General features: G+C 41.3%; 1 protein-coding gene across 6 annotated transcripts in view; it reads right to left on the minus strand.

The window, feature by feature from the left end:
- Positions 1 to 13267, minus strand: part of ikzf1 (IKAROS family zinc finger 1 (Ikaros)) — a 104206-nt gene extending 90939 nt beyond the window's left edge. For 2 of the 6 annotated variants that reach the window (XM_085988132.1, XM_085988127.1), the window contains exons 1-3: positions 12955 to 13266; positions 10695 to 10757; positions 2747 to 2866 (exon numbers count right to left, since the gene is read on the minus strand). In XM_085988132.1, coding sequence (XP_085844258.1) covers positions 2747 to 2866; positions 10695 to 10743 — 169 coding nt within the window. In that variant the 5' untranslated portion in view covers positions 10744 to 10757; positions 12955 to 13266. Of the gene's footprint in view, positions 1 to 2746; positions 2867 to 10694; positions 10758 to 12954 lie in introns of all 6 variants that reach the window. The other 4 variants (XM_085988129.1, XM_085988130.1, XM_085988131.1 and 1 more) reach the window with 3 other exon arrangements.
- Positions 13268 to 16424: the final 3157 nt, after the last annotated feature.

Raw genomic sequence — 16424 nt, forward strand, 5'->3', positions numbered from 1 at the left:
TGCTGCCACACGCGCTGTCTCAGGCAGGCATCGCCAGGGCAGCCGCCACGCTGGACCATCCCAGCAAGCCGCCCCTCGGCTGATTGTTGCGGATCCTGCAGTGCGGGCCCGGCCAAGTGCCACCGCACCACAGCACCAGCCAGCGCATCCCAGACGCCAGCTGGCCCACATTGCGCCATCCGTCGCCGCCATTCCCCCACTGGGGCGTCAAGGGCAAGCGGCTGCAGCTGATGGTGGCCAGGCTCAGGTGCGCCACTCAGCAGACGGCCCCTCGAGGCCCAAACGCCGTGTAGGCCGCCCCCCAGCGGCATCTGGCGGAAGGGCATCTGAGCCTCAGGCGCCTTCCCCCAGCCTCGCAGCAGCCACTGGGCAGAGCTTGCGAAGGAGCAGCAGGCCGGGCAGGGGAGGCAAAAGGCTGGGCAAGGTCTCGCCCTCGCGGGCCACTCAGTAGAGGGTGTGGGCAGCTTTCCTTTTATATGGCGGTGGCCATCTTTATTTTGCCCATGGTTGTGTTGTTGGAGGGCTTATTTTTTGCGTTAGGCCGACGTTGAGGCCCGGTTTGAAGAAAGGTGGAGTGACTCCTCCCCAGTTTGTGGGAGTGAGTCGTTTGTTGGGCTTTTTGTGGGGCCCGTTTATTGTTTTTGGGGATTCATGTGGGAAGGGCTTTTCATTGTTGTGTAATAAAAAATTATCTTTATTCATGCAGTCTCCATGGTTGTTCTTCTTAGTGTTTGTTGGCTTCGCCGGCTGAGGGCTTGCGGAGCGGCTGCATTCATCTTCCCTCATGGCCCCTGGCCATTCCCTGACAGGGGGCTTAGAAGTACCGTGTAATAAGGTGGCATCGTGCGGCCCTTGGCCCTGGTCGCACCCTCCTGGGAACGTACTCCTGCTCCTCCTCCTCCTCCTCCTCCTCATGCTCCTCCTGCTCCTCCTCCTGAGGTGCTGGTCCAACGTCAGCTGGCAGTGCCTGAGTCCTGCGGATAGCCAGGTTGTGTAGCATGCTGCAAACCACCACAAATTGGGAGACCCGGTCCGGCGAATACTGGAGAGCTCCTCCGGAGCGATCAAGGCAGCGGAACCGCTGCTTGAGGACCCCAATAGTTAGCTCGATGATGTTGCGGGTGGTTTGATGGCTCTCGTTGTAGGCCTCTTCAGCAGCGGTCCTGGGCGCGCGGAGCGGGGTCATGAGCCAGGTGCACAAAGGATAGCCTTTGTCCCCGAGTAGCCATCCTCTTGGGGGAGGCTGTGCCTGGAACATGTCATGCACAGTACTCTGCCGCAGGATAAAGGCATCATGGCTGCTGCCTGGGAAGCTGGCATTGACTGCCATGATGCGCTGCTTGTGGTCACAGACCAGCTGCACATTCAGAGAATGGTAGCCCTTCCTGTTGCGATACTGCTCGCCATGCTCCAGAGGGGCCCGCAAAGCCACATGCGTACAGTCAATGGCGCCCTGCACCAAGGGGAATTCCCCGAGACTGGAAAATCCCAATGCGCGCTGATGCTGGCTCTCCAGGGCCATGGGGAAGGAGATGAATTGGCTTCTCCTTCTGAACAGTGCTTCGGTCACCTGGCGGATGCAGCGATGCGCGCCGTACTGGGAGATGTTTGCTATGTCCCCAGCAGCGTATTGGAAGGAGCCGGTGGCATAGAAGTTCAATGCCACCGTCACCTTCACTTCCACCGACAGAGACGTCCTGCACCTGAGCTTTGGCCGCAGATCTCGGCGAAGCAGGTGGCAGATCTCTGCAATCACCTCCTTTCGGAATCGGAGCCTTTTAACACATCGCGCGGCACTCATGTTTAGGTAGGAGCGCTGCTGGCGGTATAGCCTGACTGGGTAAGGCCTACGTGGCCGACGCCTGTAGCCCCCTCTGCCTCTAGCCAGGGCTGCCCCTCTCACAATGCGTCTGCGAGCCCTACGGACATGGAGCTGCAGCTCCGCGTTGGCACCCCATGCAACCCCCATCAAATCCTGGCAAACACTCTAATTTCCAAAAGGCCACTTGCAGCGCTCTGGCCTGAGTCCAAAAGTACCTGGCTCTTGCTGCTTGAAACCAGTTAGCTATCCTCCTTGTTGTGTCTCCAGAAATGCGTTGCACAAGAGTGTTTTCTGAAAAAAGGCTGGCCTTTATACTGGAGAGTACGTCCCCTTTAATTTGCGCCCCCCGGGGCCCGCGCTGGTTGTGTTGCGTTCCTTTTTCCAAACGCTCCGGCCGCCAGCCGCACAATGGGGCGGTCCGACTGAAGTTTGGAATCGGGGCGCACAAAGGGCGTTGCACGAGGATGTGACGTCATTTTCTGCGCGCGCATCCGGGCGGGCGCTAAACTTTGCGCCGGCGCTAACGGGCAACTTAATTTGGGGCGGGGCGCAAACTGCGCTGCGCCCGGGCGCTACACGCATAGCGCCCGAAAAACACTTCTCCTAAGGCGCTAACTGCTGGCGCAAGCGACTGAAAATCTAGCCCATAGAATCATAGAATGGTTACAGCACGGAAGGAGGCCATTCGGCCCGTCAAGCCCGTGCCAGCTCTCTGCAAGAGCACTTCAGCAAGTTCCACTCCCCCGTCCTGTCCCCGTAGCCCATGAGGGAGAAAGGAATAGAAGTTTAAGATGATAGGGTTAGATGAAGAGGGGTGGGAGGAGGCTTGTGTGGAGCATAAACACTGGCAGAGAGCAATTGGGCCGAATGCTCTGTTTCTGTGCTGTACATTCTATGTAAATAATCTAAAGTGTTTGCACTTACCAATGACCCTGTCACTCTGCGGGTTGTTCTGGCCCCCAGAGCTGGTAGACAGATCTTCTGGGACAGGCATCTGCTCCAATTGTTCTGGTTGGTCATTTATAGAAAGAGCTTCCTTATTCCCTAGGTAAAAACGATATGGTTACAATAACCAAGCAATAAATTACATATGTGTGCATTTAAGGGAGGAGAGTGTATTTGTGGATTAACTATAATTTTTCTCTAGTAATCTGTGTCCATGTATTTTTGATACTACATTAATTACATTACATTCAACATTAGTGTTCTGAACTCGCTTATATCCAAACATTTTCAATTAGGTATTGCCTCCTAACTTGTTGAATTAACAAGAACTCCGGGTGGTCAATGCCAAAAAAACAAGATCAATGCTCTGATTTTTGTCTCGCACTCCTATAAGAATTAAGTTGTTTAAGTCATAAATTTATTATGAGAAAAATATGCACGTGGTCAAAATGTTTGAATTGATTTATACCATATTTTCTTTGACAGATGCAAAGGTTTCACAGAATGATTTTAGGTTGGATTTAAATGATTGCATTATTTAAATTGTACTTTTGCTTTAATTATAGTGTATAAGGAGGGAAGTAAAATAATTAACACAATTAATAAAAGGAACAAAATTAAATGCAAGACATAAAGTTAAAATAGACAATGGGAAATACAGATACCTAAAGTAAGCATGAAGTGAAAAGCAGCAGCAGATTTTAAAAAGCTACAATCATTCTACAGGAAGCAGGTAGGAATTTGAACGTATACCCTGAATAGAAGCTAGTGACTTCCAAAATCACTCAATGTACCATTTGTTCTTTTCCTTGCTTAACATATAATGCAGTTTCTCTGAAGCAGTTGAAAAAGGTGAGGTCTAGCCCAGAATTAACCCATTCTTTACAGCTATATATAAAGTGTTGTGTGATCAATACTTGTACTTCTGACTCAATACATGTTCTGGCTAGAGCAACTTTAATTTAGTTAGTAAATTGTAAGACCATCAGTTCCATGGCGGAAGAGCAAAATGATAAAAACAAGAAAGCCCGAGCTCTTGGCCAGACTTGGGGCGAATAACATCAAATATATAACTATTAAATCTGCCAATTAATGAACAAACGTGGACATGGTTTGTGTAGAGAATAAATAAAATGTAGTAATGGGATATTAAGCTTACTATAGATATTCCAAATAATGGCTGAGGATCAGTAGTCAAACTTTAAGAGGTTTCAAGGTCTTAGATATACTATAGACATGACATACACTCACATATTTTAAGTTGGAGTAACAGTGGAGATGAGACTGAGTGCAGCAGGAGGTTAGAATTGTGTCCTTTTAACTCTGGGACCTGTAATTGAATCCAGAGCAGACTGATAGAGTGAAGCTCTCCCCACTCTGCTTGTTGCACAGCATAGTCCTGTCCATCATATAGCATGAATTGTCAATATAACAGAGAGTCCAATAAAGTTAACAGGTGTGGAATGCTGAACATTCACACTGATCCAGGAGTGCTCCACTAAAGCTGGGGTTAGGACACATTAGGGGAGGATTTCCTCCATGCACAGAGTATAGCCAAAGTAAATACTTCTTTTGTAAGAATTATTTATCATTTTGCTACATATAATGCACAGGAGAAATCTGTACCCATTGTTGGGACAGTTTAGTTAAAGCTTTATCCTGTAACTATGCCGTGTTACATTAGGCATGAGAGTTACTGATGCTGATACAAGTTGGTAAAAAATGGGACGAATCCTATTCCTAATGCTGACTTTTACCTTGATGAATACAAACATTCATTTGTTAAAAAAACAGTGGAGAGGTTATAAAAATAATCTCAATCCAATTAAGTAATTTTTAAAAATCTATATTTTGTAAATTCATTTAATCAGGGCAGCTACAACATTATATTAAATTGTGGTTTATCGTAACTTATCAATGAGAAACTAAATGTTTCAGCTCAAAATTCAACATTTTATATAACAAAAATATACTTTAAGTAAGTCATTACTGATATATCATTACTTTTTGGTCTTTACCTAATTCAAAGGTTTTAGGATTATTATAATTAAGCTTGTTTTCTTCTAAAGGAAACATAAGGGAAGACAAATTTGATTTATAGCATCTCGGTCATGAGATGTGACTTACACCTAATCTTGTTAATGATGAATAAGCCGTCTAATTTTAGGATTAAACCTGATTGAGTCTGACAACTAGCTCCCAAAAGGTGAGTTTCAAACTTTCTAAAGGCACCACTGATGTTGCTTCATAAAGAGGTCGTCCGATTTTCAGACTTTATTTTTCCTGAAATTGGGTCAAAAGTCGTGTGACAATAGTTGTGAACACAAATATGTCCTTTTTCCAGTCTAAAATAAAATAGGACATTTGCGATCATAAAACTCTTTGTGACATACAGCGCACCTTCAATCAGCTGCACCAGATACAAATGGCTGAACAAAGTTCTGTAGTGTCGGAGGCACTGAGGATGCAGTCAAAAATACATGTCAACTCCTTTTAGCATTATACTTTATGTAGACATGTTCATGTATCTATTTACTTTAAGTGTATTTTTAAACCTGAATCCAAGTAAAAATAAAATCTGAAAATGTTTAATTATGAAGCAACAATAATGGTAACTGTAAACAAGTATAGAGTTCCATACTGACCCATTTACCTTCCCTTGTCCCACTTTTCCTTGTACCAAAGTGTGTACAGTGCACTTTAAGCCTATTTCTTCTCTGAGATATTTGATGTGTGAATCGAATCAAAACTTTTAAATATAGCCAAGAACAAGATTCATCTAAAGCTAATTAATTAGGTGTGTAAATTTGATCATATTTTATCATTCACAACTGTATATATTGTGCCAAGGAGAATAATTGAGATAAACAAAATAATTTACATTTATTTAAGCACCTTTCACATCCTCAGAGCATCCCAAAGCACTTTACAGCCAATGAATTACTTTTGAAGTGCGGTCACTGCATTTGGTGGTGTTGGTTGAGGGATAAATGTTAGCCAGGACACTGGGAGAGCTGCCCTACTGTTCTTTGAATAGTGCCATGGGATCTTTTGATGTAATCTGATCAGGAAGTTCAGGTGAAGAGCAGGAACAATGCTTAGTATCTATTCTTCACCACTTCTTTATGATTATTGTATTTTACATATACATCATATTTGCAGCTGAAAATATGTTTTAAAAAAACTGAATTACATAATGTAATGATTTACTGCAATTTACCACTAAATTATTTTACTTACGAGACATAAATGATAGTTTTACACCACAGTATGTCACCGTATCCAAAATTCACAGCAGAAAGACAAAAGCAACGGAATTTTTTAAAAAATCTTTAAAAAATCAATACAGGTGTAGTTCGGAAAATGTGGAAAAGTATTTAAGGGTAAATTTACATCTTTAATAGAGGAAAAATCCAGGCCTGTGCCTGCATAATTTTCTGCTATCTGTTCCACGCTGGAAATTTTACTTTTTAATTTGTGAAAAGTTAGCATTTAAAAAAACATTTAAAGTATGGTTCCCTTCTAACTGTACCCACCAGAAAACAATTGTGCAAATATTTATGATGAAATATTTACTTTTAGTTCAATGTAGTGTCTTGAACTTCTTTGTATATGCAAAAAATCAATATATATTCTATTTCGAGACATATTTTAATAGTTCTGAAAAGGCAGTGCTAAATTAACTTAGATTATTAACACCTGTATTTACTTGAGCAACAAAAGTCCTCGTTGAGCCAATGTGAAAAGTGATGCATTAACAAAGATAATACCATCTATTAGTATTATTAATGATAAATAGCACTGCCCTAAACTTACTACTTAGACAGTTCATATGGAATCACCTGACACAGGAAAAAGGATTAATTTTCAATTATATAACCTATCAGTTGCATTGTAGCATGGTAGAATCTGTCAGCAATCAGAGTTTCCATACATGGACACAGAGCATATGAAAGAATACTTTGAACTTTGAACAGTAAATGTCAAGAAACAACAATAGTGCAAATGTTTGGTTAATGTCTACTACTTTCCACAGAATTAACCATACAATTCCAGTTACAGATTCTAAACATTGGGCCAGATATTCTGACCCCCACGGGTGTGTACGATGTGTGTACGCACCTGTAGGGGCCTCGCAAGTGCCGGTTTCAGTGCGCTGAAACCCAGCACTTCCAATCTGTCAAGAATTCTCTTGACAGATCATCTGCCTGCCTGGGAGAAGGGCCTCCATGGGCAGGGAGTTCCGCTTTCTGCACAACCTCCGCCCGCTGAAAACCTTTAAAAATCTTACGCCTGGTAAAAGCAGGCGTAAGGCCTGCTTTTACAAGCAAAAGAGTTTAAAAAAAGTTTTAAAATATTTTTTTCCCACTCATTTATCATTTAAAACTACTTTTAAAAAAGGTAAGTTTATTTTTAGTACCATAAAAAACTTTAATTATTTTTTTCAAAAAATTAAATTTTGGTTTAAAATATTCAATTTAATGTAATTTTAACTAATTTTAAATACGAGATTTTAAAAAATGTTTTATTTAATGTTTAACTGTTTTTTAAGTGATCCCCATTCATACTTTTGACAGATCTATGCGTAGAGACCTGTGAAAAGTGTGCAGGGGTGTTCCCTTCTTTGATTGGTTCCTCATGGCCCACGTGATCCCAGGGGCACTTGTAAACCGCCTGCGTCCGTGGGATACCTGGGCCTCTGTGCGCGCGAACCAAGAAAGGCCCAGGATCAGAAGTCTCGGGGCCTACGGAGCCAACAGGTAAGTGCGTAGATTTTTCCAGATCGGAGGCATCCGCACGCAGGAAGCCTTCGATCGGAAAATCCGGCCCAATAAAGTGGTAGATTATGCTTGATTATACATAATTGTTTGTCATACGATTAATAAAATCGTATTTTTACTCTTTTCTTTCTACAGGAAAAGTTCTGATATCCGGCACCGACGGGACCGAGCTGCTGCCAATCTATCAAAACTTCCAGATAGACCAGCGCTAATGTTGAAGGATAGGAGGTTTTCATCTCCGTATCTGACAACAAACACTGTTGCTTAGCAACAGCTTGTAAACACTCGGCCCATACCTTGGAAGCGTCTCTGAAGCTGTTGCTAAGCTACAGAGACGCTTTCCAGAGCCTGACTGTTAAAAAAATGCTAGAAGAAAAAAAACCTAACCAAAATGGCTGCTGATTTCTGCCGTTAGATCGAGGATTCCGGGCATACAACCTCCGGATAAACCAAAGTTTCCTGTACAATATTTGTAGTTACTAAATGTGTTAATAAACTTGGCATGTCCTTTGTTTATTTTTAAATAAAATATGAAAATCTACACTTGTATCATATCCTCCTTTGCTTACATCAATCTTTTAACAAAGCTGCCAATATTCCTAATGCAATGCAACTAAAGTAAATGATACTGCAGCAAAGGGCCAGATTTTGCTGTGAAAATAACGGTGAGGCTAGCAGCGCTCACCATTATTTGTGCGCAAATCAGACAGCAACTTCCGGTGAGCACACATGCATAGTTAAATGCGAAAATCCGGAAGTTGCTGTCTGAGATGCGTCGCTCCTCTGTAAGCCGCGCGAAAACAGCATCTCATTATCTGGCTCCCCATTCAAATGTACTGAATGGTGTGAAGTTCCTGTACCGACATAGATAAGAACTAAACTCACCACAAATGTTAGGGCTTGTCCATTCCAGGCTAAGTACCCTTTTTAACGGTGTGGTAAGTCTTAATTACAACCTCTCTGGCACTGAAAATTAACTTTTACAAGTGTGAAGTCTCATTCCTTCAGCTTTTAATTATTGCTGGAGATTTTTTTAATGTATTTTTAAAAACTTTTTCTTTCTGTCTCTCTCTCTCTTAATTCAATCTTTCTTTCCCTCTCTTTATTTCATTTTCTGTACCTGATTTGACATTGAATTCACTATTCTAACTGAGATTTCCTGGTTCAGACTCTGTGCTGCTCATTAACTATTCTTCAATCTGATTGGTTAAGGAGATACACAGTTGCTTATAGAGGGCACCATGCTGTTTGGATGTCCCGCTGACAGCAACTTGCCATGCAAAACCCCATAGAAAGTCTACGGGCAAGGGCAAGTCTACCGAATGGCATCTGCTGTTCGTTCGCCACACACAATGTCTTTGCTAATGGCACGTAATATTTTAATTTTTGCAGCACTGAATGTTAATTTTCAAAGATAATGAATGACAAATGTAATAAATATACTTTGGGACATCCTGAGGTCATGAAAGGCACTTCATAAATGCAAGTCTTTCTTTCTTTTCTTTTACTATAAACTGTGTAGGCCAGAAGGAAAAAATGATTACAAACAGAAGACACAGAATATGTACTTGCTGAAGAGGAAAAATACAGAACAAATGTTAAGAACAATACTCAAGTATTTTGCCCTCATGGGTAGTCAAGGTTATTGGCCCAAGTTTAATATTTTGGTGTTCAATAAGTACAGGCTGATGTTCTGCTTGTTAAATAATTTAACTTTTATTTTTAAATTGGTTATTAGATCTTGGTTTTGCATTTTCTTCCAGACATCTACTTCTAGAATGGGAAAGCAGATCAGAAATGTTTCAGTGATGCTACAAAATAAAGGACTGTTTTCAAATTTCACTCCAGTGGGAGATTGTGTCATTGGAACGTAAACTGCAGAATGGTGCTCTTGCAAACTGCACGGGATCAAGGAGGGGCAGGTCCTGAAAAGGACCTGGACCAGGAAATGAGTGCCTGTTTCAAAGGACTTAGACAGAGAGATGAGCAGCTGGCAACAAGATCTGGATCAGAAGATAAGCAGCTACTGGGAGGAACCTGGACTTAGAGGAATAACTGCTGCATGGGAAGTGAGACAGGCTCCTGAACAGAAATTACAGCTAGTCACATTATATGCCTTCTAGTTAAGTCACACAGTTTTTCTTTAAAAGGCAACTAGCTGCTTTGTAATTTTATTTTATGTTTCAATATTTTACCTTTACAGCAACAAATGAAGTTTTAACACTAGCAAATGGAGACTGTGGTATTTGTGTGGGACAAGCAAGTTTTCAATGTCTGTGAGGACTTTAGGACATAAGAAGTTCAATGGCTAATGTGGAATAGAGTTGCAGATTGTGTGGTCTGGTTGTGGGGGAGGATGTGATGCATGACACTAATAATGGTACTGAATGCCTCGCATTCGTATCGCATCTGTGAGAAACATATACCAGGGCTGTTGAGAAATAAGTCTCAACCAAAGGTATTAAACAAGTAATACTCCATAGTGTATGATTAAATAAAATTTATTAACTGAGTGTACTTAGCTAATGTTTAAAGAATATGTTTCATATAACTTCTTCATTAAATTAAATATGAACGTCAAATGAAATCAGCTTCAAGCTCTGCTTATGAAAATTGCTAGAAAAAATGTACTTTCCTTGTTTACTATTTTTTTATTGTGAAAGTAGAATAGGACAAAAGTATGGCTGGATTACAATAGAGAAATAATTTCAAAATGACATGCTCACAAAGGAGACTTTCTGTTTTGTTCTATATAGTTCATTGCCAATTCCAGAAGCCATTCCCTCAAGTTCCTCAATCCATCATGTACCATTTCTATCTGTATTACGGATACAAATTTTTTTTCAATAAACTTAATTCTTAGATTAATACTTTGAATAGCAATTTACTCAGGTTTTACAGGCATACCGTAGGCCTGAAGAAGTGTTATCTAAAAATAAAAGTTGTCTACGGGCGTGTATACGCTCCACCCTTATTGTAACAGTTCATGAGAGTTCAGCTGTCATGTGTGTTATAATGGCGAACTTGTATAGTTAACTTCCTATAAAACAGCACAAAACATTAAAAATGAAAATGTCAGGAGCAAGTGTGTCTTACTGTATGAGAGGTGTAGAAGAATATGGTGTAAATACATAAATGCCATTTACCTGTCTCACCTGACAGCTGGGAAATGTCCTGTGCCTCTTCAGTTTCCATATTCTGCTGGTGCTCTGTGGTGAGGGGGAAAAGGAATGATGTAGCAAGTTACTGGATAAATGATAATGAAACTGCTTACTATTCTAACTCACTATCTGCTGTGGAAAAATATGCCCTTCTTCTTTCAGTTCCAAATACTCTTGAAAAAATAACTATACATTACTTTCTGACAAGGAGGCCCTGATCTTTCACAGATTACAAAGATGTATAGAAATTTCATTACAGGCAGAGGTTGACAACATTTGTTATTTATTGTTAATTTCCCACTCCATAATAACCCAAAAATGCAAACTGACTGCAACAAAATTAAGCAGAAAATTAAATGGCCCTGGGTCATTGTATGTGAAGAGAAGCACAGAATTCATTCTCTGGTTGATCTATAGTTATGTTCTCTCTAATTTACTGAGCATGCATCGATGAACCTTGAGTCAGCTTTGTGACACTTGTACAATCAGCAATCAAAAATGAAGCAATTTACAGAAGAATGTCTCATTTACCCAAGCAGGACTGCATATTTGAGCAGCACCAGCTCTGCCTCGATTAATAATGAATACACCTCATACAGTAGCAGATGGGCAGAACAGCAGCTTTAGACTCTGTCCCTCACTTCAAGAAGTCTCAGTGACCAATTTCTTCAGTTAGCTCCTACATAGGGAGAAGTGAATCTCCCTAAAATAGCGAAACAAGCCCAGGAGAGAAAGGGAACCCATGCCTTCCTGTTTTACTGACAGATGGTTCCACAGATTTGGAACAAATAGTGGGAAGCTGCTACCCTTCTGCTGTAACACTTTATGTTCTAAACACTGGTTTTGAAGCAACTGCAAACAGCAGGGAGTAGAAGGTTGAGGTTTAGTGGGGTAGAAATAATTTTACAGTTTTCGCTAGGATTGCAGATTACCAGTGATTGGTCACTGGAGGTGTCTGGGCGGTGAACCTTAATATTTAACAGTTATGACTCTAGATGTTGTAAAACCAGTAACGTTATTAATTATGAGGATCACCAAATAATAATTTTAAGGTCCAACATTTACTAACTTCACTGGTAGTTGCTAACACAAATGGCATAATATATACAATAAGAATGTGTTAGAACAAATTACTAGTTAGTCCGAATTCTAAAATGACCAATGTTTCTACTTCACTGCAGCCCCCCCCCAAAAAAAGATTTATGCAAATACCTGAATACTAATTTGGCTAATAGCAAGCCTTGAAAATAAATGAGTTCCTCCTACAGCACTGCCCTACACTGTATAATTACGGAATGACTAATTTAGCAGAACGTTTTCAATTTTCAAATTCTAGGCAGGAATGAAATAGTTATAGCATCCTCTTTCAGTGGAGCATTTGCCCAATTTGTTTGAAAATCTGTATCAACGACACGTGCTCGCAAATAGTTATAAGTCACAATTTATGCACATTAGTGAGCTCATAAAGTTCTCTGTACCACAACTGCAAACAGAAGTTGTTTAAAACGACTTCCCCAAAATAGTTCGACTAACCTTCCTCATTCTCCAAACCATGCATGCTAGAGATTCTAATGGGAAAAAATCTTCAACTAATCTCCAGAATTACGCTTTTCGAAACTTTCAGTCGTGTAACACCCTCGAGAGAAGAGCACCACTGTAGTATGCAAATTCCTCAACCGGCGCCAGAATACCAACTCCTTTAGTGTCAGCTTCTGAACAAAATTAGTAAATGGTATTATCGCGTAATGGTTTCTCACTACAACATTATTGTAATAGATTGCGGCGGTATATAATTCAGATTATTTCAACTGTTGCCACTAAACTACAGTAGAAACTATTCTTTCGAAATAGTTTTTGACAGTCGCAATAATGTGCTCTGGGCTTCTGCAGCGCCACAAAATAATACGCACAACGCGCCCACAAAACTTTATATATCTATCTCTCTCTCTCTCTCTATATATATATATATAATATGCATACAGGCATATTCATATTTTTGCTGATGAGATCCCGAAATTATTTCGGCCACACACTGAACTTTATGCAGCAATGACAGGAAAGCATTGCAGCCGAGGTAACAGGTGCCTCCTCCAAACTATAAGACAAAAAAATATATTATTTGACTTGCTATATTTTTGCTCTGACAATCCCACATCAGTGCAGTCCTGCGTGTGTGTGTCGTTTGCAGGCTATGAAGCGATGCTAAGGGTAAAGTTAGCTGAGTTGGCTGGCTGTTCTTTCCTACCTGGATCCCTCCTCGCTGGCGGTAGACAGAGCCCGGCAGTTCCTGCTCCATGTGCAGGCTGCACTTGGAGTCCCTGCGGCTGTACATCCCTCCCCGCTCTCTCCCCGCTCGACTTCCTCCTTCCAATGCGCCGGCCGCGCGCACACACCCTCGTGCTGGGATTGGTGGAAGAGTCCAGGGCTCGCTCGCGGCAGATGCCCTTTTAGTTGGGTGCTGGTACCGGGCGTCAGGCGTAGTTTCTGCAGCTCTTTTGCTGCACCGCAATATCTGACCTGAACTACAGCAGTGGATGTGAGCACGACGTGTTCGTTTACATGCTATAAGGGGCAATCACACTGGAGGCAATGGGGAAGTGTGGATTACACACACAGTTGATATTCCAAGAATGAGGAACATCAAAGAAGTCACTGGTTAGGCTGTCAGCCATGTCACATTGTGCTTGTGCTAATACCCAGTTGCGAATATTTTAAGGGGTCGCCATCTTTATGAAATGTGGCCAACTTTTTCCCACTCCTGTACAAAAACATAAACTACATCAAATCACATGCCTATGATGTAATTGTTATGGAATTTACACAGGATTCCCATGGCTCTTCCCCCTTCCCAAATGGAAGAACAGTTTGCCAGTTGTTGTCCCATAAGGCCAGTGCCTCTTTAATATTTCACTACATTGAATAACACTTCCTTTACAATGTCATGATTGGCAGATGCCATGGGTTGACTATTTTCAAGAGGAGATATTTTAAGCTAGAGCTAGACACATGCTCAAAGATCATTTTTTCCATTTTATCACACATGAAGGTGCTATATGAAAGTCTAATAGGTGCAGCAGCTTCTTATGCAGCAGCATAAGTGTTTTTTGGCATTTAATTGGATTGTGGAAGTTTGCTGCACATCAGGGTGACTTGGTTGACTTGTAGCACTGACCTGGAACTAATTTCTTGTAACTGAAGGGGTAATTTTACAAATTCATACCCCCAGTTTGGAACTTCTGCTGGGAGCACATTTCTGGATTTTGAGTGCAGAGGTCACTAGGCTTGCAGGATTCATTTTAAAGGACAGAAGATCCTGCAGGGCCCACTGACCTCCACACCCAAACTCTGATGTGCACCTAGAGCTGGAAACACAAATTCATAACATATATCTCAACGCATTTTCTTAAACTGATTAATGTGAGATTTTCTCTATGTTGTAGGGCAGAGATCAAATACTAATTGCAGAAATTTCTGCAAGATCCAGGACACTTAGTAGTTTTTACCATGCCGCTTCTTATAGTGTCATAAAGAAATCAGATTGAAGATTTTGAAAGGAATGGATAAAGATGATCCAGGACAATTGCTCACTGTGTTGAAGGGTTCGTATACCAGGCAACAAAACATGAATATTAGTAAATTTGGATTAAGAAAGTAAGTCAGCTGGAACTCTTTTTTGCATGAAAAAATAATAGACTTGTGGAATAAGTTACCAGAAAAAGCCAATGAAGCAGATTGCATAAATGGGTTCAAGAGGCAGTTAAATTTGCTTCTTTCTGACAGTGAAATGTTTGTGGGATATGGTGGGAAGGTGGGCTTGTTGCCTTATTGGCTTTTCTTGTTCTTAAAAAATCTTGTTTGTATGCTAATCGTGGACAAACTGGATTGCAAATGACCAAATTTTTATCTTCAATTTTTGTGTTAAAGAGCGCTTTTTAATTTATCCATAAGAGCACTCAAGAGAGAGAGAGAACTCCAATGCTGGTTTACACGCTATTTTGATATTTTCCATCTGTGGGCTAAATTTGTGACGACTCTCCAAGACAGTAAGGCAGCACTAAATCCTGTAATTTAGCTGTGAGCTACAATTAGGAGTTAGTTAACCTCCTGAAATGGCACAGAGATGGCAATTAGTTGTGCCTTCACCAAATTGCTGTACATTTGGCTGTTACTGACTGACAAAAGCCACTTTGATTGGGAGGAGTTGCAAACCCCTCTGCCAGGAATTAGGCAGAATAGCCACACACTTAAAGGGACTGATTTCTCCCCCACCAGAAATGCCAACTTTATCAAGAATGTGAAGAGATAGAACATAAGAACATAAGAACATAAGAAATAGGAGCAGGAGTAGGCCAATCGGCCCCTCGAGCCTGCTCCACCTTCAATAAGATCATGGCTGATCTGATCCTAACCTCAAATCTTCTATCACTCTCCATCCACCCGAACCCATGTGATCTCCCGGGAGAGGCGAAAAACCAGATAAAAGACCCAATGGCCAATTTGGGAGAAAAAAATCTGGGAAATTCCTCTCCGACCCATCTAGGCGATCGAAGTAGGCAACTCCAATCAGTTGCCACTATGCTACATCTGGCTGACTCATATGCCATAGCCCAGGAAGGTCTAGGGTAACTCGAAACTCAGCAGGCTGTTGGTGAAACTTGACTGACAAACCTGATTGGGTTCTTTGATGAAGTAACGGAGAGGGTTGATGAGGTTTGTGTGGTTGATATTGATAAAGTACGACATAATAGACTTTTTAGCAAAATTGAAGCCCATGGGATTAAAGGGTTAGTGGCAGCGTAGATACAACAGAGACAGAAAACAGAGAGTAGTGGTAAACATCAGTTATTCAGTCTGGAGGGAATAGAGTGGTGTCCCCCAGGGGTTGGTATTAGGACCACTGCTCTTTTTGATATATATTAATGACCTGGATTGAGTATAAAGGCCATTATTTCAAAGTTTGCAGATGACACAGAACTCAAAAATGTAGTAAATTTCTTCTGCACCCTCTCTAAGGCCTTGACATTATTCCTAAAGTGTGGTGCTTAGAATTGAACACAGTACTCCAGCTGAGGCCTAACCAGTGATTTGTAAAGGTTTAGTATAACTTCCTTGCTTTTGGCTCTATTTATAAAGCCTGATCAACTTGTTCTGCCACCTTCAAAATGTGTGTATGTCAACCCCCAAGTCTCTCTGTTCCTGCACACTACTTAAAATTGTACATTTAATTTATATTGCCTCTCCTCGTTCTTCTTTCCAAAATGCATCACTTCACACTTCTCTGCATTAAATTCAATCTGCCATGTGTCTGCCCATTTCAGCAGTCTGTCTATATCCTCCTGAGGTCTGCTACTATCCTCATCACTTGCCTTAAAATGAGGGAACTGTAAAATACTCGAGTAAGCATTGGCCTGCATGATTCTGCGTTGGTAGTTCCATACAATATTCACTTTGAGATTAAAAAAAAAATTGTTTCCTGTAGGGCAGATCATTGTGTCCAGGGGTCCAACTAACAACATGGTTGCAGATGATGACCCCTCTAGCTCTGGCAAAGGCACTAGTTCTGCAGAATTGTGTTGCTTTCTCACATTGCTCCTTTGGTCAGTGATGAAAGTGAAGAGGTATTTGACTGGGAATGTTGATTTTGCTTTCCAGTTCTTTCATGTGATTTGTCCATTAAATTAAAAAAAGGAATGACTAACTCAGCTTGGTAAAGTT

This window comes from Somniosus microcephalus, chromosome 5 (genome assembly GCF_052327205.1).
Source record: "Somniosus microcephalus isolate GS21.2 chromosome 5, FLI_Smic_1.0, whole genome shotgun sequence".
Taxonomy (NCBI): Eukaryota; Metazoa; Chordata; class Chondrichthyes; order Squaliformes; family Somniosidae; genus Somniosus; species Somniosus microcephalus.